At 38.3% G+C, this 26,036-nt stretch overlaps 1 protein-coding gene across 2 annotated transcripts in view; it reads left to right on the top strand.

The window, feature by feature from the left end:
* The window catches only part of LOC127438115 (C3 and PZP-like alpha-2-macroglobulin domain-containing protein 8), a 78,414-nt gene that overhangs the window by 39,988 nt on the left and 12,390 nt on the right, over window positions 1-26,036 (top strand). The window contains exons 28-41 of one of the 2 annotated variants that reach the window (XM_051693394.1): window positions 1,740-1,896; window positions 6,510-6,584; window positions 8,208-8,373; window positions 8,453-8,539; window positions 8,724-8,860; window positions 8,967-9,122; window positions 9,333-9,395; window positions 11,297-11,538; window positions 12,284-12,371; window positions 15,660-15,734; window positions 16,612-16,717; window positions 18,688-18,798; window positions 19,455-19,622; window positions 25,131-25,205. In XM_051693394.1, coding sequence (XP_051549354.1) covers window positions 1,740-1,896; window positions 6,510-6,584; window positions 8,208-8,373; window positions 8,453-8,539; window positions 8,724-8,860; window positions 8,967-9,122; window positions 9,333-9,395; window positions 11,297-11,538; window positions 12,284-12,371; window positions 15,660-15,734; window positions 16,612-16,717; window positions 18,688-18,798; window positions 19,455-19,622; window positions 25,131-25,205 — 1,706 coding nt within the window. Of the gene's footprint in view, window positions 1-1,739; window positions 1,897-6,509; window positions 6,585-8,207; window positions 8,374-8,452; window positions 8,540-8,723; window positions 8,861-8,966; window positions 9,123-9,332; window positions 9,396-11,296; window positions 11,539-12,283; window positions 12,372-15,659; window positions 15,735-16,611; window positions 16,718-18,687; window positions 18,799-19,409; window positions 19,623-25,130; window positions 25,206-26,036 lie in introns of both variants that reach the window. The other variant, XM_051693393.1, reaches the window with a different exon arrangement.

Below are 26,036 nucleotides of genomic sequence, written 5' to 3' on the forward strand. Positions count from 1 at the left end.
CACTGTATGCAGGTTGCGAACAAGTAGTTTACTTAAAACTTCATTTTATGGTGTGATGGGGCATTCCTTTTTAAAGCTGTTGGGGCACGGTCCAATGAAGATGTCAAACCTTTACTCAAATCCATTACCTTCACTTTATACATTCGTCGGAGAATGATTACAAGTCTGAACAACCCTGCTTTTTTTCTGGTCCAGTTTCAGCTATTAGCACAGATAATTTATTGCCAGGTTAACAGCAATTTCAGAGCTGGGTTAATACATCCCAGCTTGGGCTGAATGATAGGAGAGGAAATTATGACTCCAATAAAAAGATTGGACATAATGGCACAGCAAGTATTTAATGTCCCCATCAGCACCTTGGTGCTCCAGTAATGCCAAGTCCTTTAGAAATAATCTGCTTTAGTGGAAAGGGTGCCTAATACTCTGGAATAAAGTGGAAACCTTCATTTATAAATGCCTGGAAGGTAGTTTTGTTATGTGCGAGGATGCCTTCAAAATTGGAGGAGAGGTTGTTTAGACCTTGGACCAGACCTGGCAACCCATCTTCTGGCCTCACTCACTGACATAGGCACGTCTGGATCCAATGAGAGCTACATGCGGCAACACTACACCCCCCAGCAATCGCCCAAACTTCAGTAAGCTTGCCTCAGGACTTGGGTAAATACTTAATATCAACATTTATATTAGATGTTGCTTACATCTGTCAAAATTCATTCTTGGAGTGGTATTGACTTTGAGTAAACAATGCTAAACAATGCTCGCTGTAATAGCTTTCGGTTAATGTAAGGATCGGAATCCCATACTTGGAATATTACTGCATGCGGAATATTAATGCATGCAGAAACTTACTTGATTTGACATTGTGAAAGTCTGAGTTCTTTGTTCACACCCACACCACATTTACCAGCAGTTTCTTACGCTGACCAGATTCACATGGATACCAGAAAGCGACTTCTTGTGAGAAAAAGGGTTATTCCAAGAAAGCAGCATTCCCGTTTAAGCGGCGTACTCTTTACTTTTGTATACATGCGGCTCGGTCAGTAAGCAGCTTTCTCCACAGCAATGCAATTTCTCCACAATGCTTGTGTTAATAACAAACATGGCATATGAGGAAGACTTTGCCAATTTATTCTCTTCGCTTTATTTCCAGATATACCAGAGCTGTTGCTGTTTTTGTTTACTTGACTTTCTATCACGACAGCGGAATTGCGCTGCAATAATGGGGTTTCCCTCTTACGTAAAACCCCGGGACATTGGTGTGTATAAATGGGTATAGTTTTAGTGTAGTTGTATGTGCTTTGCCACTGTACTCTGAGAAATGTTGAATTCTTTCCGCTGTGTTTACTTGTTGTTTGGCTCCACCCGATGACGTTAGTTTTATGGTCTGTTCCACTTACACGCGCACTCTTTAAACACCCATCAGAACGACGCTTATGTGTTTTCATGGCCACGTAAAGCGGCGTTGTCGACGAGAAACCTAGATGTGTTAAACCCTGGAATAACACTTTTCTTAAGTGCATGTAAACATGGTTATGAAAGACAGAATTGCTTGACTTCTGGGAAGTACTTGAGTATTTTTCACAAGCCAAGCACCAATTAGTAAAGAACAAGGACAATTGCATTTTTTGTGTAATGTCATTACACCTTCCAAGACTAATTTCAAACCCTTTACTTTGAATTTACCTAAAATTAATGAAAAGTATAAGATACTGTAAGACATGTTGGGCTCTTTCCTCCAGGTTGACTGCCTTCGTACTAAAATCCTTTGCTCAGTCTCGTGGCTTCATCTTTATTGATCCTCAAGAACTGCGAGCAGCCAAATCCTGGCTGATCACCCACCAAAAGGAAGAAGGATCCTTCCCAGCAATGGGCCGGATACTCAATAAAGACCTGCAGGTACATGAACAGAGACCTTCCAATTGTTTCATACCACCACTTTATAAGATTTAAAATCGCTGCTGGCACTGTGACACGAATAGCACACTTTAACCGTGCCATTTCGATATTGTGCAGTACACAGCATTCTTAAACCATCTGACAAACCTTTTCCAGGCTGTATAGGAGCATTCCACCAGCAACATCCAAGCAAATCCAACAGCTTAGAGTACGTCATTTGTGTGCCCCATCACCGAGCGCACACAGCCAGAACCAAGCTTAAGCTGTAACACACATACTTTTTGTTGCTTTAAAATAAGACTATATATTAATACTATTTTATAAGTGTGTGTGTGTGTGTGTGTGTGTGTGTGTGTGTTAGGTAATCAGTTACATCACATTTTTTAACTTAATAAAATCCAAATTTAAGTAAGTGGAAATTTCAGATTTTGATTTTGAACTACACATGCATGTTAATTGCCCTTAACTTGAAGTATTGAGTAAGTTAACTTATACATTTTGATGGCACTTTAAATTTAATTCCTTGTCTGAATTTCAAATTACCATGTAATCACAATTTTAATACTTCAAGTAGAGGGAGCCTGATTGGATTAAGTAAATGCAACTTAATTTGACATGTTAAATTAACCTTAATTAATCTAGTTTTTCCGTTATAAACTAGCGAGTACAGTGAATGCTAGCATGCTGAATGCATGCTAATAGAAAATACTATGCTTTGATTAGCATAGAAATTGAGTAAAGCAATGTAAAGCATTCTTAACTTGTACCTGTCATCGACCTAAACTCAAGCTCCACTATTCACCATAATGGTAACAGAAAGTCTTCTAATTAACACAGCAAAACATTAAACACTAACAAGTCTCTATGCAACATTGATAACATAGATTGAGAGGCTACTGGACATCTTTAAATTCAGTTAAGCAATTTAAGTTCCTGTGAATTTAAAGAGTGAAGTTTATTAAACTCAAAACAATAAAGCAGTTTATTTATTTAAGGTTACTTAAAAGGTGTCAGTTTTGTGAACTCAAAAGAAAGAGAAAGTTCTAAATACTCATCAAGGTTCATTTATTTGAACTAATTTGTATGATTTTCCCTACTCAATACAATTAATTTCTTTGAGAATTAGAGTTAACAGTGTACAAGATGAAATGTCATGCTATGCGACTAAAAATGTCTGTGATTAGTCACTTGCTTGTACATTTTTACATTTCACTCACCAGTTATTGAGTAGTATATTGGCGAAGAAGTTCAGCATCCTTTCACTGAGTGAAAGGCCTTGCGTGAAAGGAGTTCTAGTTTGATTTGATTTGTCCTGTGTAATGTGTGCAGGGTTGGGAGGGTTACTTTTGAAATGTATTCCACTACAGATTACAGAATACATGCTGTAAAATGTCATTTGTAACATATTTCGTTAGATTACTCAAGGTTAGTAACGTATTTTAAATACTTTGGATTACTTCTTCAGCACTGGTAGATTTTTTCACTTGTTTTGACTATAAAAACTCTGCCAGTACAGTAAGACAAAATACACATGTTAAAAATACATTCTCTGAAAAACCTAAATATCTTATGCATTTTTAAGGATTTTTAGATATTTTTACAGGAAAACAATACAAAAATTATCATCAAGAATAAGATTTTTTGCCCTAATATCAAAGGTCTTACTAGAAAAAAAGAAATGATGATCCAATGTGAATTTTCTTGATAAAAAAAATATAATCATGCCTAGTAACGTGCATGTAAAATGGCTAGAAATAGCATTTTAGCTTAGCGTAAAGCTGACAATTTACACAAGGTTTATTTCTATTTCTTGTGTTCCAAACTTACTTCAAATGTACTTCTCTGTCTGCTTGTATGAATGTAACACATCATAAGAAAGTTTCACCGCTGTTCAAATGCACTTAGGATCGCATCATTTATATGTATAAATGTTTTCCATCTGAAAGGACTAAATTTTAAATGAAACCTCTCGGTGGGGCGCGTGGTGAGTTGTGCATGGATGCCACGGAGATTTGGGTGGGCCTCCACACATGCTACATCTCCACGGTAATGCGCTCAACAAGCCACGTGATAAGATGCACGGATTGACGGTTTCAGATAACGGAGGCAACTGAGATTCGTCCTCTGCCACCCGGATTGAGGCGAGTCACTACGCCACCACGAGGACTTAGAGCGCATTGGGAATTGGGCATTCCAAATTGGGGAGAAAAGAGGAGAAAAAAAAAAGAATAATATAAAATGAAACAAATGACAATAAATTGTAAAGTAATCTCTTCAGTAATCAAAATACTTTTTGAATGTAACTGTATTCTAATTACCAATGATTTAAATTGTAACTGTAGTGGAATACACTTACTAATATTTTGTATTTTAAATACGTAATCCCGTTACATGTATTCCGTTACTCCCCAAACCTGAATGTGTGTCCATGAGACGAGATCCACACAATGCATTTGTCATTGAATAATGTCTCTTTTAAAATCCTATCTGTTCTTTACAGTCAATTGTTAATCAAAAACAACAAAATATAAACATTTAATTCTAATCACGAATGGCATGGATGAGGTAAAGAAGCCATTAGAGTCCTCTCCTGTTAATATGCACTCATTTACAGATGCTCTTTACAGAACTGCCGGTTTTCGTAGAGACAGTACAGTTTTTTAGCATGTGTTCTACAAAATCAATGTTAATACTTGTAAATAGTATAAATTGTGCAATAAACATGTAATAAAATATATTATATGCAATATAATATCATATTTATTGACAGAATACATGTATTTGTACATTTTTAAAAAGCTAAAATGTGAGCAAAATTATGAAAAATAAAATATAATTTGTAAAATTAATATTTTCATAATGTTCCTAGTTAGTAGGTCTCCTGTATAATTAACAGCATTAGCTGAGAGAGAATTGCTTTCATATGTAAACAAAATGGACATTATAACCAGGGCTTAACATAAACTTTCTGGCTAACCAGCCATTGTGGCTAGTGGTATTTCAAAGTACTAGCCACTCAGTATATTCACTGGTCAAAATCCCCCGTCCCACAAAAAGTTATGAAACTAACAGTAGACTGTAGACTATCTGAACACAAATTATGAGTTCAGCTGGACACAAGCCTAATGATTTAAGTCATCTCTTAGAATATCTAAAGGCAAACATGACCAGTTAACTGGAGTAGGACAGAACAGGAGGAAAACTTTGTCCATTGGTCTATGGAAGTCCAGATTTGAACCCCTTTAACCATTCTAAAATGTACTTGCCTTAATGAAAGTTTACCTTTTTTCTTCCTTTTTTTAACAGTGGCATTTGTAATGATAAAGCAATTGCCACGGGTAAGATCATGGTTGGCTCCACATTACTGTGGTTCAGCGAATACAGATAGTCTTCCTAAAAAAAATCAACAATAGTATTTGTTATGAAAAACTAAGAGCCTAAACATGTTTAGAAACCTTTAACTACAACTTTAACAGTTAATAATTCCATGGAGGACAAAATGGATAATAAAATGATTAAACCCACTATTATTAAAGTCACTATTTATTATTTTATGGAAGAAAATCCTGAGGGTTTGGATTAAAGTTAAGGTGACTGAATGATGGCAGAATAATTATTAATAATAAAAATAAGTCTTATAGATTCACCCTAATCGATTTAGTATGCATCTATACCAGATACCAGTTACCAGTTAGTGTTAATGCAGTAAAAACATTTTAGTTTGGATGATAGTGTATTTAAAAAAAAACTTGTAATTGATGTTGATACAGGGTGCACTGTTGTCTCTTTACCTCGTTAGTGCTTTTTAATGTCAGGGCTGTCTAAAAGTTTGAGAGGTTTGACTTCCTCCATAAAGAGCTTTATACTAGAATGTCCTTTGTAGAATTCAAATGGGTCACAAAAGTTTTGTGGCCTCTGCCGGCGCTGTGATATCAAAGCCTGACTGAATCATGCAAGTTTCACTCTGCATTGTCCTAGAGCTTTGGTTCTATCTCTGGCGAATGCTGATGTGCGCTGCTGCTGTTCACGCAAAACCACTCCTCATTCTCCCCGCTGAAATGCACGTCTCAGATATGAGAAGCATATTTACTGCTTATAAAATGATGGATGCTAGATGAATACTATTAACTTTGTTTCGGTTGTGGCTGCCTGCCAAAATGACTAGTAAGGAGTTACACATCACTGCTGATTTCTACTTGCATTTGGTGGGTGGGCAGGTGTTAATATCAAGCCCTGATTATAACTGAAATATACCTAAATATATCAAATCGAAACTGGAAATTTAATCGGGAGCTTGTGAATTGGAATTGAATCAGGAAATCTGTATCAATACCTAGCCCTACTAAACCTAGGCTAATAACTGAAAATGTTTTCTAGCATAGCTTAGACCAACATATTTTTACCACAGACTTGATTCAGATCTTATCTTGAAGTCCTGTACAACAGAATGAACCATTTTAAAAACAGCTAGGTCATCTCAGAACATTGTGTATTTAAGCCAATAGCCAAAGTAAGAAAATCGTTTACAAGCTCACATCAAACTGAGGAAGCTGGAATAGACGTGTTATTTGTCATCACTCTAGTGAAAGTTGCCCTGTCCTATTCATTTTAAGGGTGGGATTCATGGAAAGATCTCCTTGACTGCATATGTGGTGGCAGCTCTTATGGAAACCGGGATTACAGCTGAGGTGAGAGAACTTCCAACATCTCCTGTGCTTGATCTTGTTTATGTCCCATTAACCACCTCTCAGCCAGTCTCTTTGACAACCTTAACGCCCAAATTTCCATGATCCGTGTTAATGGTGCATTCCTGCTTCGTGAGATGATGGATGTTCTGGCAGAGAATCAACAGTTTTTCTTTAAGCTATGTGATGGGTTATCTAATATGGAAGCCTGCTGTCTAAATCTAAAAATTTATGATGAGAGCAAGCAGAGACAATGGAATTCTTTGAAATTTTCACCCTGCCTTCATTCCTTTCCTCAAACTTAACAGTGATTTGACATTTGCATTAAATGCACATGAACAGCATTTTGTAATTTCAATCAATTAACTGTGCTAATTACTAAATTTCATTACTGCCGTTAAAGGCACAGCTTTGTTAAATGTGTATATCTGCTAAAAGGGAATTTTGTCAATGGTTAGGAGTAAACTAGCTTATAGATGGCCTCAATGCATGCTAACATGGACTAAAAGCCACAAAACTCTAATTTTGATTTCATGGGGTCTTTAATAAAACAACTCTTCACAATATCCTGCAAGAGTTTGCTTGGTTTAAGGCCAAGTCTTTTCCATCAACCCTCTGATGTGGAGCATTGGCTGTCTTGAACGGCAACGCTGAGAATTTTGCCCTTTGAAATGGATTGAGTCACTTCAAAGGCCGGCTTCTCCCACTCTCAAATCGACTTAATGAAAAGAATACCAGTCAGATTAGCGTGCATGGCTGCTCAGGGCTAGCATCCAGGTTCCTTGAGAAAAAGGACATGTGGTACAGATAAAAAGTCAGTGCGCTGATGCTAAACAGATGAAAGATCGTGAGGTGGTACGCTTCATAGGAATGTAAAAAAAAAAAAGCTGTAGGATTTGTATGACTTTGTACCAAAGGTATTTGCATCTTAGCATAAGAAACACCTGTTAGCAGAATAAAAGCTAAGCCATGAAATTGTCTTGTATTCTTCATCAACGTTCCTCTAGAGTAGACCTTATCAACAAAGTTGTACTCTTCTTTGGTGTGTAAGAAAAAACTGAAGGATTGGTGTGACTTTGTACCAAAGAAATTTTAAGTTTAGCACAAGAAACGCCTGTTACATTTACACAATTGGCAGACGCTTTTATACAAAGTGACTTACAGTGCCCTTATTACAGGAACAATCCCCCTGGAGCAACCTGGAGTTAAGTGCCTTGCTCAAGGACACAATGGTGGTGGTTGTGGGGACTGAACCAACAACCTTCAGCTTATCAGTTCAGTGCTTTAGTCCACTACGCCACCACCACACCACTGTTAGCGGTATAGAAGCTAAGACATGTCACTGTCTTGTGTTTTTCGTCTTATGTTTTTCTACACCTTATCAACACGGTTGTTTGTGTCTTAAGCATGTAAGAAAAAGATGAAGTATTTGTATGACTTTGTACTGAAGGTATTTGAAGTTTAGTGCAGGAAATACCTGCGGCATAAAAGCTAAATCGTGTTATTGTCATTTAATCTTCGTCAGTGTTTCTCTAACCATATCAACCCCTTGATGAATATACAAATACACCTCTTGAGCTATAATAATTCTCATAATTAATTTTTATGATTGATGTTTTCATTTAGGAGGAGAAGGTAGCAGTGGCTAAAGCTAAGGCGTTTCTGGAGAGCAATACGTACTCTGCTGATGACCCATACACCACAGCTCTGTCAGCATATGCACTTACTCTACTCCGCAGTCCTTATGCCCCACTGGCTCTCCGAAGACTTAACCACATGGCCATCACCCAAGGTCATTTATCAATGTGTGTTAAAAGATACATGTTATTTAAAGCTTTGCATGTTGTTGATCCCAACTATTCTACTAGCAGATGGTTTTACTCATTGGAGTCTTACGGGCAGCACTGTAACTGATGAGGACACGTTCATGGGCTTCAGTGATGGCCTCTCCCAATCAGGTATCAATCAATCAACCAACCAACCAAACTACAAGGATTGTTAAAGGGATAGTTAACCCCAAAATGGAAGTTGTCGTCATTTGAACTTTTTGGTGAACTTTGGTAACTGCAGCAGAAGTGAGCATCTAAAAACAACTTGCATACAAATTGTAGGAAATGTTATTCTTTTACCCTGCTTCTTTAGTGGTGTCAGCCGAAGTTGAAATGACAGCCTATGGTCTACTTACCTACACTCTTTTGGGTGATGTGGCTTCTGCACTGCCAGTGGTTAAATGGCTCTCACAGCAAAGAAATGCCCTGGGTGGATTTTCCTCAACTCAGGTAACAAATCTGTGTTATCTTCTTCAGTCATTGTTTGTAAAAAAGATCCTAACATTTTTATGCTTGATTGAACCAAGGGCTATTTCTTTTTCTTATCCAAAAACAGGATACATGTGTGGCACTGCAAGCACTGTCCGAGTATGCCATCCTGTCATATGTGGGTGGGGTCAATCTTACCATATCTCTGGCTTCAACTAATCTGGACTTCCAGGAAACATTTGAGCTTCAGTGGGACAACAAGAAGATTCTGCAGAAAGCTGCGGTAAAGGGTCTTAAACACATTTGTATACTCTTGGAGAGGCACTGAACATAATACGCCCTCTAAGCATCAGCTTGGCACATCACACTCTCATAATTAGCAGTGTCAGTTTAAATGTGTGTAATTTGGATGTTGGACAGGGTCCAGTCCAATAATGTATTTGTTTGTACCTGTAGCATTAATTTGATTGAGTCTTTTTATCTCTTTGTTCAGATCCCAAGCATTCCAACAGGATTGTTTGTCAGTGCCAAGGGAGAAGGCTGCTGTCTAATGCAGGTATTGTTGGTGTCTGTTGAGCCCAAACCCACATTCTTTTCAAGAATAAAAGACCTGCTGAAAAAGTCATCTTAAACCAACCTGGTTTTAGCTGGTCTCCCAGCTTGGCCAAGCTGGTGTTTAGCTGGTCGACCAGCTGCCAAGTGCCCAAACCCTTCTAAAACCACAAAACCAGACCAAGCTTGGAGACCAGCTAAGACTAGCAAACCAGTTTAGGCTGATTTCGGCTGTTTTTTTGTTTTTTGGCAGGGCGATTGGTATTTGTACTTTTCCTCCTCTAGAGGCAATTTTTTTCCTAGGAGATATCCAGCACTAATGTTCACATTCCTGCCTTTAGAATGGACGGATCTGGTCAAATTTTAGCAATTGTATGCCAGGGGTATGTTCTTTCCCCTGTAATCTACCCCCTGGATAGGATGGATTTTTTTGGTAACTTGTCCCTCAGAAACAATAGACTCATTCTAACTAGGAAGCATAATCAACCGGAACCACCTCAGCACCATGACCTAGAACGTCTTGTTCCCTGGTTGTTTGGACTAAAAGATTATCTCTTATATGTTGTTCAGAGCAGATTGATTGTAGCAGAAATAATGCTGGGAGGCTGTTACAAGGTTAACATTTATTTTTTCAAGAATGATGAAGGCAGTTCTTACTATTACTATTGCTCATACTTCTGCCCTTTTACACCAATCACAAATATTTCACGCAAATGTTCAGCCCAAACAAGATTTTGAATAGAATCAATGGATTGCAATGCAATCAGAATTGGAAAATGGTTTGTCGATCAGTGGCCTCATACTGGCGCAGATTTACATTTTATTCAGCCTGCTGGAGATCCATTTCATCCTGGGTGTGAATAGACCATTCATCATCGATTTGTTTAGCTTTCTCATTTCTTGTTTGGTGTCAAAGGGCCTTAAATATTAAACTTGAATATTCACTTTTTTTTTTTTGCTACAGACATGAATGATAGATCAAATCGTGCAGCTATTTTTTTTTCTCCCCAATTTGGAATGCCCAATTCCCAATGCGCTCTAAGTCCTTGTGGTGGTGTAGTGACTCAGTTCAGATGGCGGAGGACGAATCTCAGTTGACTCCGCGTCTGAGACCGTCAATATCACGTGGCTTGTTGAACGCGATACCGTGGAAACGTAGCACATGTGGAGGCTCACGCTATTCTCCGCGGCATCCACGTACAACTCACCACGAGCCCCACCGAGAGCAAGAACCACGTTATAGCGACCACGAGGAGGATAACCCAACGTGGCTCTACCCACTCTAGCAACCGGGCCAATTGGATGCTTAGGAAGCCTGACTGGAGTCACTCAGCACGCCCTGGATTCGAAAATTTGACTCAAGGTGTGGTAGTCAGCGTCTTTACTTGCTGAGCTACCCAGGCCCCCAGTTGTGCAGATTTTTGAGGAGAGGAGAGATGTAATATTACTCATCAAGCTGACTAAGGATTTACTCCTGGCAGATGATAAAAAAAAATGACCATTGAAAAAGGGGAACCACACATATCTAGGGACTGAAACAGCATTAAGACATGGGGATGGGCTCTTTTGACTTGGACTCAGCAACCACTGAGAACTCCCTAGTAAGCACATAGCAATGCTCTATAAACTACATAGAACACGTTAAAAAACTATATGCGCAACACGACTTTTACACAGGTCAGAAAATGTAAAAATCTATTTTTGTAACCTGAAACAAACACTCTATCCTCAAACCCTGTTTGCTGTGAGAACATTAGGGAAATGTTGTACCTGGAGGCTTCTTTATGGTCAGCTGTTTATGGTAAAAGCTTTGTAGTCTGCAATCAAATGCATGCCGAAATGCAATGTTTTCACCTGATGATGCTAATGTTGTGATATTGATCATAGTCTTTTTTTCATCTAAAGATCGATGTATCTTACAATGTGCCTGACCCAGTGGCTAAGCCAGCTTTTCAGCTGAAAGTGGACCTTAAGGAACCCAGGCAGGAACTGCACACCCCACTTTTCTCACTCCACATGTCTCCTCGTTCTCGTGCTGATGACCGTTCAGAGCTGAGTCGCAAGCGGAGGGTACCTGTAGACGACGAGGACCCAGCAGCCCACCAAGACCACCTAGACTACCGTGTTACTCTGGAAGTTTGCACCAGGTATTGCCTTTGACATTAATGCATTTGCCAGATGCATTTGTCCAAAGCAACTTCAAGCATTCAAGCTAACCTTTTTATCAGTCCATCCATTCAAGTAGGTAAAGCTTGCAGGCCAGAGATTTCCAAATGGGGGCAGACTCTCCAAAAGAGAGTGGGGTTACTCCAAAAGGGGGTTGAGCATGGTTGGGGATAGCAAAAGGGTTAGGTTAGGGGCTCACTATATCATTGCTGGCGATTTAAAGGCTCTCGCCCCTTTTTGGAGCTCTGCCTGCAGCTATATGCTTCTCCATGCATTCCTTGGCAATCGAACCCATGCCATGACCTTGGAGTTTCTAGCGCCATGCTAACTGTTGAGCTACTACTGCATATATTGCATATTAACACCTCAAGCTACAAGATTGCTAGCAGATAGATCAAAACCTGTTATCACATTTGAATAATGAATGCCAATTGGATAATGTTTCATTAGACAAGTAAATTATTGCAGGGGACATCTTAGCTTTGTCTGCTGAAATTTTAACCTGTAATGAACTGTAGTTTTATTCAGTATCTCGGTCGACTTTATTTTTTTATTTTTGTTTTGTTTTTGAACAATTCATTAAGTTATTTCAACCTTTTTCAGAGAATGACAATAATTTGGCTTCAGACTTTTAGTGTGAAAATTGTGTACGATTGTTTTATACTTTTGTGTTGTTTAGTTAACACTAAGACTGTTAGCTTGTTTACTCTCTAATTCCTTCCTCAGGTGGATGCATGCCGGCTCATCCAATATGGCTGTCTTAGAGGTCCCTCTATTGTCAGGCTTTCGTGCTGATATTGAGAGTCTAGAGAGGGTAAGATTTGTATTGTTTTATAATGTTATTTATGTATTTTTGTCTCTCCCAGACACCCCTTTTTCTGTCACACCCACTTGTATTTCAACACAACATCTTAGGTAACTACTAAAGAGGGCACAACCCTGTACTCTCAAGGGTTTTGGAGTTAAAAGGGGCTGTATAATAGGACAGTGGACCTCTCTTTCTATGTCGTTCTCTGCATGTGTGTTCCTGGCAGATGGACAGAGTTAACATCTGGAGGCTATTTTAAAGGAGGCAGGATGGCGTGGAATTTATCAGTCTCTGTTTCACTCTCACACAAACACACGTAAACATTAACACTGAAGTACACCCATTCATATTTTTGCCTATGGCTAATAATTTTCGGTTTTAGAAATAGCAAATTTTGACTATTCAGTAAATAGATATTCCAACATGCTTCTATGATGGACCAAAATGTAGAATAGATCAAATACAAAAAGTACTTTGTGGTATCGGTGATGGTATCAGGTGGTAATACCACATTTCCAAAAAAAAACATGGTATTAACATGGTACATGTACAAAAAAACATGATGTTGCCATTGTACTATGTCCAAAAAGCAGGGATCTACTGTACTATGGTACTTTTTGTGACCTTTTTTTTTTTATTTATATACAAATCAGTGTTGTGTTGTAATGGACTACATGTAATCTGGATTACATAATCAGATTACTAAAATCAAGTTATCTGATGGATTATTTTACATTAAAAAAAATTGCGTAATCAGATTAGTAACTTTTTATGTATTACATGATTACATATTCATTACCTATCAGACAATGGTAATAATTAGTGCCAAATTTCCTTGTTTTGCTTTTTGTAATTAACGTTTTATGCATTAAAAAAAAAAGACTACACGTCCAATCTTAAAGGAATAGTTCACCCCAAAATGATCATTTACTCACCCTCAGGCCACCCAAGAGTTTCTTCCTTCATCAAAACAGAATTTAAGACTTTTAGGATTTCATTTCAGGACTCCTCCTATAAACAATGCAAGTGAATGTCCTCCATTTTTTGACGGTCCAAAATACATATTTAGGGTGCATCAAAATAATCTCCATTCGACAAATAAAGTTCTTCTGAATGCAAACGATTGATTATTTTGAGAAACAATACTTATATACTTTTTAACTACAAATGTTCACGTCCGTACATCTCTGTGACGTGCTCATGAGAGGGATGACGTAAGCTCGTTGGTAAGGTCACGTGGAGGAGGAGTCAGGAAGCGCATCATTGTTTACATTTAGTTTTTTTAATTATTTGGAAATGTTTTTATTTTTATATTGTTTTGGGATTGTTTTGGTTTGTGAACGGCACAAGTTTCTATCGTAAACAATGACACGCTTCCCGACTCCTCCTCCACGTGAAGCGTGACCTTACCAACGAGCTTACGTCATCCCTCTCATGAGCGCATGTCACAGAGATGTGCAGAAGCGAAAATTTGTAGTTAAAAAGTATATAAGTATTGTTTTGTTTCTCAAAATAATCAATCGTTTGCATTTAGAAGAAATTTATTTGTCGACTGGAATCATGTGGATTATTTTTATGCAGCCTCAATATGCAATTTGGACAGTCAAAAAATGGAGGACATTCACTTGCATTGTTTAGAGGAGGAGGCCTGAAATGAAATCCTAAAAGTCTTAAATTCTGTTTTGATGAAGAAAGAAACTCAGATACATCTTGGGTGGCCTGAGGGTGAGTAAATTATCAGCAAATTTTCATTTTTGGGTGAACTATTCCTTTAAGCCACGTTTACAGCGCCAGTGACTTTGTTGCTTGATGTAAGTAGTCCCTATATGTCGCTAGTGTATAGTAATCAAATAAGTATTAATGCAATAAGTAATAATAGGAATCAGATTAGAGTAACTAAAAACTGATTACAATTTTAGTTGAGTAATTTGTAATCAGTACCAGATTACATTTCAAAAGTAATCTACCCAGTATATAATTTATGTACTGAGGATGAAGACAGTTATATGTGTTTGCTTTGTAAATATTATTGGAAGACATGTTTATTGCAGAGAGTAAAAGTGTGTCTGGCCCCAGACTGGTGTGACTTCATTTCCAGGCGGGGTCCGTGGAGCTCTAACTGGGTTTGCAGACCCTCCACAGGCCAGTAACCTCCACAACATCAGCCTGGAACAGGAAACCACCTCCTTCAGCTGGGGGTAAATGGGTTAGGTCACATTCGTTGTCCCCAATCAACTGATTGTCCCTCATTAGTCATGTTATTGGTCTCAGGCCTCATGTCCTCCACGCTAGTAAACCGTTGCTACCACAGGAGCTGTATAATGCAAACCGACTCGGAACCTCACCGTGCTGGAACGTGTCTCATTAGCGGCATTAGCCAGTTATGAGCTGGATTTACACTGGCCACCTCTGGCTGGCTCCATGTTTATTACACGACCCCAGCTGTTCAAATTCCTTGCTGCTCTATGGGAAGCGGGATTGCTTACACCGTCACGTCTCATTGTTTTAATTTATACTCAGGGGGAGGACACAGTTATTGGATTGTTTGCTTCTCAAATATTCCACTGTGAAAATCTCTATTTTTTTTAAATGAATGAAGAAGTCAACTGTTTAATTGAGAGGTTTTAAGGTATTAGACTTTAAATGGTTTTGGCCCCTAAAGCAACAACTTTATTTTTTGGATTCTTCCTTATTTTGGCAACACTAACAAACAAGGATTTGATTTCCTGGTTACGGTAAGAAATCATGCTGTATGCTGTGGCTTTACACAAATCAAATCACTCCTGGTTCTAAGTGTGTCATTTATGTGGGGCTGCAGTCATACTTTGTATGTTTGTGTGTATATGTCTGCGTTAGAGTGTGTGTTTGTGTATTTGGATGTGTCCTTGTGGCGCCAACTCACACTGAGCCCCTCATAAACTGTGTCCAAGTGCCTACCACCTCTCCCTCACACACACACACACAAACTCAATGAAGGACAGTAGAGTGGTAAACAGAGGCAGCAGCTATTTTGGCTGCAACAGTTACTAGATAGTCTAAGGAATGGATTGGACGATGATTAACCAAATCAATCATAAAAAGAGGATTAATGGTTAAAAATCTGGGCTGGCAACCAAAAGGTTGAAGGTTCTAACTCCATAAATTTGCAAAACCATGTTGCTGCAAAGTGACCTGTAATGTAATAAGTTTGCTTTGGATTCAACTGTCAGGTAAATGGCATATTAACATTAGCATTGTCTATAATGGTAAAAGAAAAAAAAAAAAACATTTTATGATGTAAAATTCTGTTTCCAGCTGTTGATGGATAAGAGAGTGGGGCTGAAGAGATATGAAGTGGATGGACGAAAAATAATCTTCTACTTTGACGAGGTGAGTTGACATTGTGTAACAACTAGGGCTGTCGATTTAACATGTACTGTATATTTAGTGCAATTAATTAAATAAATAAAAAAATGGCTAAAATATTGTACACAATTAATCATGCCCCCTGACCCGTATGTACATTTTGTAATAAAACTACATACTTTCCTACCATCAGAGCTATTCGAGCTTGAACTAAGTGCAACTTTGTGTTTTTACGAGCTGCATCAGCAGGGGACTGTCAGTGCGCCTCATCAAACCTCACAAGCAGGGCTGCGCCAGAAGAAAAGTCAGACACACAGGATGTGTTCTTGATAACAGAACATGGGGATCTCAACACGTGATTTTCAACTACTTTTAACTTGACACAGCATCCTAAAAATGCTCGAAGCATCCGTCTGGCGCACAACTACATGGGGGGGGGGGCTTTCTCAGCAATATTAATATATATGCGATTAATTTGATTAATCAGCAGGTCGTAATAAAAAATTTGATTAAAAATTTGAATCGGTTGACACCCCTAGTAACAACACATTTGTGTAGTGCCAACACAATTTGAGCTGTTTATATTAAAAGAATGTGCTGGATTCAATGCAAGTTAAGGTCTAAGGCATGTTTTTGAGCACAACATTAAATAATGCGAGTTATTGAAGTTTGCATAAGCAAACTGAAACGCATTGTCAGTTGGATGTTTACAATGTAAGTCTATGGGACAATATAGGCTGTGTTCCACCATAGACATATATAACTGTCAGCGCAAGTACTTGAAGTCTCATAACTCCAGGTGTTTTGCCAGGGGAGCCGAATAAATGCATATGATGCCTTATAAAAGATTTGTTGATGTAACGGCTTGAAATGAATTTCTCTGGTCCCGACTCTCCCACAGATCCCCAGTCAGTGTTTAACCTGTGTGACCTTCAGTGCCGTGAGGGAGTATATCGTGGGCAAGACGGCCCCAGTGCCAGTAAAAGTCTATGACTACTACGAACCAGGTGGGTGTTGTTTGTGCCACCACTTCCAAAAAAAAAGTACTGTAGTGATACACCACACTGATGGTTTCAGAAGGTAATAGTAAGGTACTTTGATACATCCTTTGGTACTGAATTACAAACATGACATTTGCAGTAAAAACGTGAAATTTCTGAGTGACTCCAGCCAGGTCTCGTAAGCAACCAAATTGGCCCGGTTGCTAGGGAGGGTAGAGTCACATGGGGTGACCTCCTCATGGTCGCTATAATGTGGTTTGTTCTCGGTGGGGCACATGGTGAATTGAGCGTGGTTGCCGCGGTGGATGGCGTGAAGCCTCCACACGCGCTATGTCTCCGTGGCAACGCGCTCAACAAGCCACATGATAAGATGCGCGGGTTGACCGTCTCAGACGCAGAGGCAACTGGGATTCGTCCTCCGCCACCCGGACTGAGGCGAATCACTATGCGACCACGAGGACTTAGAGCGCATTGGGAATTGGGCATTCCAAATTGGGAGAAAAAAAATCCCCCCCCCCCCCCGCCAAAAAAAAAAAAACGTGAAATTTAACTTTACATATTAAAGTACTCATTGACAGTATATAAAACCATTTGCGTGTATCAGTTTAGACCATTTATTTATTTTAGTTTAGATCTGGAAATGAACTTGCGCTACGGATGCGACAAAAATGGACATTAATTTTTGAGAGAACACACACTTTGTAAAAACTCTGTGAATTGAAATACACAATCCAGAAATAATAATAGCCACAGAATGTAGAAGGATTGGCACTCCTAAGAACATGTAATATTTCATTTTTATTCATTGTTGTTTTCACATAAATTTGGAAAAAACGGTGTTACAGACGTGACATCTCTTCGTCACGGATGTGACAGTTGCAGCACTTACATGATGAGGGAAAACCATCCAAAACACTTTGAAACCTGCAGACTTTGACCTCTGAGACATCAGTTAGATATCCATCAAGGCTGCATGATGGACTGAAATAAGATTGAATAATCGGCCTTGCGCGATTATTAAACCGCAAAAAATATAAAATCTGCATTAATATAATATATATTTTTTAAAATATAATCTGCATTAACCACTTCAGTCAGTGCTGCGTGAGCAAGTGGCGCTCTCTAGCGGGTATGTGCAGAACACACTAAGCAGCAGCGCAGCAAAATGAGATGATCTAATGTTTATCAGATTTGTCAAAATGATCTCTTCCAAAATGTTGTCTATAAATGCAATACGATTGAAAATGTCACAGATCAAGAGCTACCTATCTGAATTATTATGGTAAAAAGAACGAGTGGTGGATGTAATGGTCACTATTTGTAATGCGTTATTGTGGGTATTTAAAGTGAAGAAGAGAAACCAATGAACAATATTGAGTGAATATTGTTTGAGTTATATAAATGTAATCTTTAAAATGTTATTGACCTGATAGCACTGAAACGCAGTTACCTCATAAATGTGGTTCTTATATTTTCTAAAATAAGCGTTATGACTAAGTGTATACTGTATATTTCTCAGACATTTCCTTGTCTGTCTGGAAAATGATTATTGTTTAAATAAAGTGTAAATAAAGAGTCCTTTGACCCCTTTTGGAACCATTAAATATGACTGGTGAAAATGATGTTTTAGAAATGGTGCACCCCTCATTTGAGGTGGATAAACAATGTAATTTCCTAAAAAAAAAAAATAAAATCATTATAGCACTATTATACAGTAAAATATAGGCCTAATGGATAATTTAAAATGGGTTTTGTTCATTTGCTTAAGTTTATTTTTCCATGGTATGTTTGACATTTCCATTGAATTGCCCATATACGAATATCAGAATACCATGGTATTACCGTTGTATATGACCAAAAAAAAAAACATGGTATTACCATAATACCATGTTCAAATACCATATACTTAATGTCTTTTAAATGGCATGAATTAGGCACATGTTGGCAGTAATCGTGGACTTTTTGTGTATATAAAGCATTTGAAGCCACTCGTTTCTACAATGTGAGTGAGAGCAGTCCTCTTGCACGAGAACTGTGTGACGGCACTACATGTAATGAAGTGGAGAGCTCCAGCAATCAATGGACAGGTCAGTACTTTGTCTTATAATATTATCCCTATTATTTTCTTGTCTTCTCCAACTTTGCTTTCAAGTACTCTTGTTGAAACCTTTATGGCACATTTTCTGTTAGTTAAATCACAAGTGTGATTTTCAAGTCCCATCCTATAAGTTTAAAGGCCCCGGCATACTTCGTTTTTGCACGTTCCGGATTGCCTCGCACCCGGTCTACCGCATTCCCTTTTGCGAGTATACTTTTCTGACCGCGAACGAATAGGAACGTGTTCGACACATGCACACTACAACTGCTTTGTGGCACTCTTTTAGTACAGTCAATGGCCAGCTCATGCGCAGATGACGAGTCAAGAAAATCTAGGCGGCGAGCGCTCAAGCCGTGAAGCTGTGCTGATGACGCAGTTTGCTTCACACATACTGTGCGCAGAGGGATCCTCAACGCGCACACCCGAGTTATACTTTGGCCTTAAGTGTGCAATTTTTGAGCCACTAGCATCACTAAACATACTTGCAATAATTGGCCATTTTCAAAGTTTTCTGAGCATTCTGCCTTTGGTTGGGCAAATGTAGTCCTGCCCCTGAACTTATGCCATTTAGTTTAGCCACTGTTTCTCTTTTTCCTAAAGGTTTTGTGCAGGGTGGTCAGTGCAATAACATTTTTGACTGTCCAGAGGAGGAACACTACGAGTACTGTACATGTTATCGAGACTGCGGCTATGATGGCGAGCCTGTTTGTGGTTCTGACGGGCAGCTTTACCAGAACCAGTGTCAAATGGAGGTGTCTGCCTGCAGAAATGTCACACGGATCGAGCAAATGCCCTTTAGCTTCTGCCCACAGGGTAAGTGCACCCACCTTTTACTCTGTGTTTAGGTAATAGTTCACCCCAAAATTAAAAATTCTGTCACAGTTGTCTACGACTTTCTTTCTTACATAGAACACAAAAGGGAAAAATATGAATGAATATCCCTTGTTCACTGTGGCATTTGTGTTCACTTGATAGCACTTAAAACAAATGCAGGTTAACACGACTCTTTTTCGCTCTTGTATTATTTCATTGGCTATTGCTCTTGCTCGTTTGGAGTGCACAAACCTGATGACAGGTCAGCGAGATTTCAAACCAGTTTGAAATTTTCATAGCATCTGCGACTAGTCACAGCCAGTGTTGGGTGTAAACTGATTACAAAGTAATTAGTCACTCTAATCTACATAATTTAAGTCAAAAGTAATGTAGTGCATTACATTTAATTCATTTTCAATTAAGTTAATTACTTTACAAGTACATTACTTGAGTAATACATATCTGAAATACTATTGTCAAATTTAAAACATGAATTATATTAATATTAGTGCTGTCAGTTGATTTAAGATTAGCAGCAGATTTTGAAAATGCTAAATTTTGACACCATATACACTTCCTGACAAAATGCATTTATTTCCATCTTAGGAAAGAAAACAAAACAATATGTAACAATATAATGCTTTAACTTTTTCCAAACAACGCCTTCCACAATATAAGTATATAAAGTTTGATTAATTGAAAGAACTAGTCTCCCCATAGGTTGCATTTTCAATGCAGTGGACATTAAATCTCTTAAACGCTCATCCTCCACAATATAAATCTGCTGGTAGGCTGTGGCTATCCGCTTTGTTGAAGCCGCGTTCACGATTCGCATCAGAGCGTCAATGCCAGTGTCTAGAGGCACATTGAACACCACATGAAAAGCTCTCACAGACAAATGTCGTATTCCGCATTTTGGTGATAGTTAAGACTTGGTGTGCTTCTGTGGTAATTAAAATGTGTCTTACATAGGCTGAAAAATACTTGATTTCTATCACAAGTCCCATCTGGGCTTGTTTTGTACATCAAATAGTGCTTAGAGGGAAGCGCTATCTCTGGTGCTGTTGTGTGTTTGTGGCGTGTGCATCATTAGCTGGGTTTCCATCAAAAGGTTTCACATTTATAATGTGCATTTCTGAAAATTAGACTAAAGAAAATACGAAGCATCACGTGTTTCCATGAACTGTAATTGTGTATTATCTTGAGGGAGCCCGCCTTTTTGTCATGGAGCAGCTGAACAATCTCTTTGCTTTGGGGAAAGTTATATTTGCTGTAATAAAGCAATTGTACATTATGTTATTAAATGCTGCCAGGAGACGTAGCAGAATAAGTGCAATAGCTCACATAATGAGGGCTCAAATGGCTATTCCCATTTGCTGACAGCCTCCATATACCTGGGAGCACCCGCTCTCAAAACAGTTCAGGTGGATTGTGAGGACCCACTTTAACGACTATCTGTGGGTGAAGCACTTTCGACTGACCAGGGCTACGTTTAAGAATTGTGTGCCATGTTCGGGCCTTTCGTTGAGCCAGTCACGTCAAGCTCTCGCACATATACCATCCGATGAGCCATTGCGCTTTATAAATGGTCATGACACCATCATCGTTCATGCCATTTCCATCACTTCAATGCCCATTTTAAATAATGCAAAACTCTTGAAAATCCACCACCTCCTAGCGCATTCAATTTTATGCTAATTTTTTATTTATTCACATATCAAGCGTTTCCATTCAGGATTTCTTATTTGCATTTTCAAAATGCGCATTAAAAATAGTTGGATAGAAACACAGCTAGTGTAATGACTCCAGGCGGACACATTTCAAGGGTTCTGCCCTCCCAACAATTGTTTACTCTGGTTACTGCTGTATTAATGGTAAATGCGTTAATTGCGATTTAAGAAAAATTAACACGTTAAACTTTAATTAATCGCATGCATTAACAAGCTCTTAGAATGAACGTTAGTTCATATGTACTGTATGTCTGTTTGTGTTTCTATGACCGCTAAAGGGCTTTCGCCCCCTTATGAGTCATTGTAATGGAAAACGTGAACAAGGAGAAAATATAGCCATTATTTGAATTCGTTGAGCAAAAAAATAAAACCTTTCTGTAAGAAGTGTTTTAGAGAGTACGTTAGTAACTAATTAGTAATGTGATTTATGTATTACTTGAAAAAGTATTAGAGTAAAAGTAATCGGAATACAATTTACAGAAGTAATTAGTCATTTGTAGTGGATTATTTTTTTTTTTTTAAATTTACCCAACACTGGTCGCAGCGTCTCACAATTGCAAACATTAGAAAAGTGTCAGTGACAGACATGCACTGTGAGTTGACATTTTGTCGCATTTAGCTGCTTCAGTCTTGTAGTGTGCTTGTCTTTAGACCTACCCCAGTGCAACTACCCCACAGGAAGTGCACATATGCGGTGCCTTTTGAATTTATAGCCTAGACATGCCAGTGAGATAAGAGATCCCCTATTTTTAATGTTGGCTTAAGGACCTAAGCTCTTTGTAAAACTGTAACATTTCATTACTATACTAGCTTTGGCCAAGATTAATGCCATGCGATATAAAACCAGGTGCTGTTCTCCCTAGACACTCTCTGATGAAGTCATGCTCATTGCATAATTAGAGACATGTTTTTTCCTTCTCCTTAAGAGGTTCATGTGCAAGACTTTCAGATAGAATACATGCAGACACAGACATGTGCGAAGAAAACTGCGCATTTCGGCCAAACAAATCTCCAACCTGGTTTGGATCACCGTAATGTTGATCAGAGTTTCCTCATTGGGTCATTTTGGTCAACTCTTCACCAGGGTTATTATAGTTTAAAAAATTTCAATAATTTGTCATTTTGTATTTTCGTTTTCAATTTTGTTTAGTTTTAATGGTGCCTAAATAGTCATTTTCAATAAAAAAATAAAAATAAAAAACTGTGTAGACTGAGTTTCAGCACAGTTTTAAGCCATGTCCACACTTATTCGTTTTTGCTTAAACGCATTGATTTTGCTACATTTACGCATCTCATCCATATTGGAACAACATCTTCCTCCACCAAAAATGGAGACTTTCGAAAACGCGCTCTAGTATCGTTTGTTTTTTCATTTTGTTTTTTTAACTAAAATGTATTAGTGCTGATGTGGCCTTAGTTATGATTTCTTATAACATAGTGCCAGGAAATGTTCCATATGCCTGTAATCAGGGTTGGGGAGTAACGGAATACATGTAACGGGATTACGTATTTAAAATACAAAATATAAGTAACTGTATTCCACTACAGTTACAATTTAAATCATTGGTAATTAGAATACAGTTACATTCAAAAAGTATTTTGATTACTGAAGAGATTACTTTGCATTTTATTGTCATTTGTTTCATTTAATATTTAGTCCTTTCAAATGGAAAACATTTATACATATAAATGATGTGATCCAAAGTGCATTTGAACAGCGGTGAAACACTTTCTTATGATGTGTTACATTCATACGAGCAGACAGAGGAGTAAGTTTGGAGTAAGTTTGGAGCAGAAGAAATAGAAATAAACCTTGTGTAAATTGTCAGCTTTACGCTAAGCTAAAATGCTATTTCTAGCCATTTTACATGCACGTTACCAGACATGATCATATTTTTTTTATCAAGAAAATTCACGTTGGATCATAAATTCTTTTTCTAGTAAGACCTTTGATATTAGGGCAAAAATCGTATTCTTGATAATTTTTGTATTGTTTTCCTGTAAAAAAAAAACAAAAAACAATCTTGTTTTAGAAACTACACTGCATAAGATATTTCGGTTTTTCAGAGAATGTGTTTTTAACATGTGTATTTTGTCTTACTGTACTGGCAGAGTTTTTATAGTCAAAACAAGCGAAAAAATCTACCAGTGCTGAAGAAGTAATCCAGAGTATTTAGAATACATTACTGACCTTGAGAAATCTAATGGAATACGTTACAAATTACATTTTACAGCATGTATTCTGTAATCTGTAGTGGAATACATTTCAAAAGTAACCCTCCCAACCCTGCCTGTAATTACGCATGATACACTAAACATTCCCTAAACGTCACATACAAAATTGTAACTGTGGTTGATTGTTTTACTGTCTAATTGCACAGAAAATACTGATAAGCTGTGGTTAAATCCAAGTTCCCCTCACTTTCATTCATATGCATGCAAATGTCAAAGAGTGGAAACGCAAGCACAATGAAAAAGTTCTGTTTAGTTTGTTTATTTTTCATATTTTTGTAATTGCCTGTTTTTATTTTTTATAAAAAAAATTGGTGTTAATTCTGCGCCACCAAACAAAATTGCAAATACATTTCCCCAAATACATCCCTGTCTGCTGCGGGTCGAACAAACAGATAGTTCCACCCCCAACAACACGCCATTGGTTGAGTCATTGTTCATGTATCAGACTGGATGGGGTGCTCAATTTTTATAGCACAGTGTTTACAGTGTGAGGAAATCAAACAATGAATGGCTTACTTGTAGTTGACTCTGCGTGTTAAGCTTGAAATAGAGTATTTTAATATTGAAAAAGTTACACACTTCAGCTTTAACGATAGATTTTGCTTTTAACATGTAGAGTTTTGAATCTTGCTATTTGACATCTGCTTGCCCTATTTTTTTTTCTATATCAGAAGATGAAGGCCTCTCCTACTTCTGCATCAAAGGGAATCAAATTGTTTTTGGTGCTTTGCAATTATCCATGTCCAGGCAAGTCCAAGTCGAGGAGTCAAACCCCACTCCTGCCTACCGAGAAAGACTTGGTAGAAACAGCTGTTCAGGTGTTGCAGCTGATGATATAAACACAAACATACACTCATATATACCAAGAACGGCTTATAGTCTATTACAGGGCACCCCAAATGACAGAGCGCTTTTGTCCGGGACCCTTTGACAGAAAGATGGGAGGAGGGGGCAGAGAAGAGAAAAATCCTGTCACATTCCTTTCCGATGCGCAGACCAACAACAAAGAGGCTTTTTTGTTTTACAGTGTACCGCCATCGGGAGGGGGACAGATAAAAAGGTTGCGCGGGAAATCTCTGTGGCCCCTGCCAAACATATTCTCTTCGTTTGACCATAAGAAGGCAGTGGAAGTTTGTTCAGAGCAGCCTTTTTTTTTTTTTTTTTGCAGGTAAACTGATATTTTTTTCAGCATTTGTCGTTCCAGTAAAGCAATAAGCCACAAGGCTGTGATATACAGTGATTTAAGCACGGGGTAAGGTTTTTTTTTAGGCACAATAACGGATAGTACCATCTTAAACTCACCGTTGGTTGAGTCAATGTTGCTATGTCGGGCTGGTTGGGATGTATCAAAGTTTTGATCGTGCCTCTATAAAAAAAAGTCTGGGGAATCGAACTACAAATGGCTTACTTGTCTCTGCATATTTAGCTGGGATAGGAGTATTTTAACATTGTAAAAATGATATACATCACCTTTAAATGAACCCTTCCCTTTTTAATTTAAATTATTTATTGATTGATTTATTTGTATGTTCTTATCTTGCAGTGGGGGTAGTGGTAGAGGAGCGAGAACTTGCTACAGGAGAAGAACCAGAACAGGAGCCCATACTCATTCCTGCAGGTGATCATCATCTCCTCTCTCTATTCTCTGAAAAACATCTGCATCAGTGCCCTACAGAAGTGAGTGTGTGCGACACACGGGCAGGTGTTGAAAAGTTTGAAAAGCAATTGGAAGTGTTCATACAGGGAAGCTTGAGCATGCACAGACCTGCGGATCAGCCCAGACTTTGTTAATGCATGGATAATTAGCATTCTAGCCTCCTGTTGCTTACCCCTCCTGTATACATGGTATGTTCAAATACCATTAGCAAAAGTGAGCATAAGTTTGTTTGGTTTGCTTTAAATCCAGTAATTTATGAAAACATTAATTTAAATCATTAGTTTAACATCTATAATTTAGGGTGCATTTCCATTTATAAGTGATAATTTCTATGCCCTCTTCCGTTCGAAGACTTTACCGTCCACTGTGAGAGCTTCGGAGTGCTGAAAGGTGTGGTGCTCAAAAATAACAGTCATTCAGAACTCACATTTAAAGTGATTCTTATTAAATGTTTTCAACCAACCATCTATCGAGTAGCCACCCATTTGCCATTCATCCATTATTCATCCATCCATCATCAATCTACCCATCCATCAATCCATCATCCATCCATCCAGTAGCCACCCATCTATCATCCATCTAGTAGCCAGCCATCCATCATCAATCTACAATCCATCATCATTCTACCCATCCATCCAGGAGCCACCCATGTATCATCCATCCATCCATCATCCATCCAGTAGCCAGCCATCCATCCATCAGCCATCCATCATCCATCCACCCATCTATCCAGTAACCACCCATTCATCCATCCAGTAGCCATCCATCATCCATCCATTCAGTAGCAACCCA

Source organism: Myxocyprinus asiaticus, chromosome 49 (assembly GCF_019703515.2).
Source record: "Myxocyprinus asiaticus isolate MX2 ecotype Aquarium Trade chromosome 49, UBuf_Myxa_2, whole genome shotgun sequence".
Taxonomy (NCBI): domain Eukaryota; kingdom Metazoa; phylum Chordata; class Actinopteri; order Cypriniformes; family Catostomidae; genus Myxocyprinus; species Myxocyprinus asiaticus.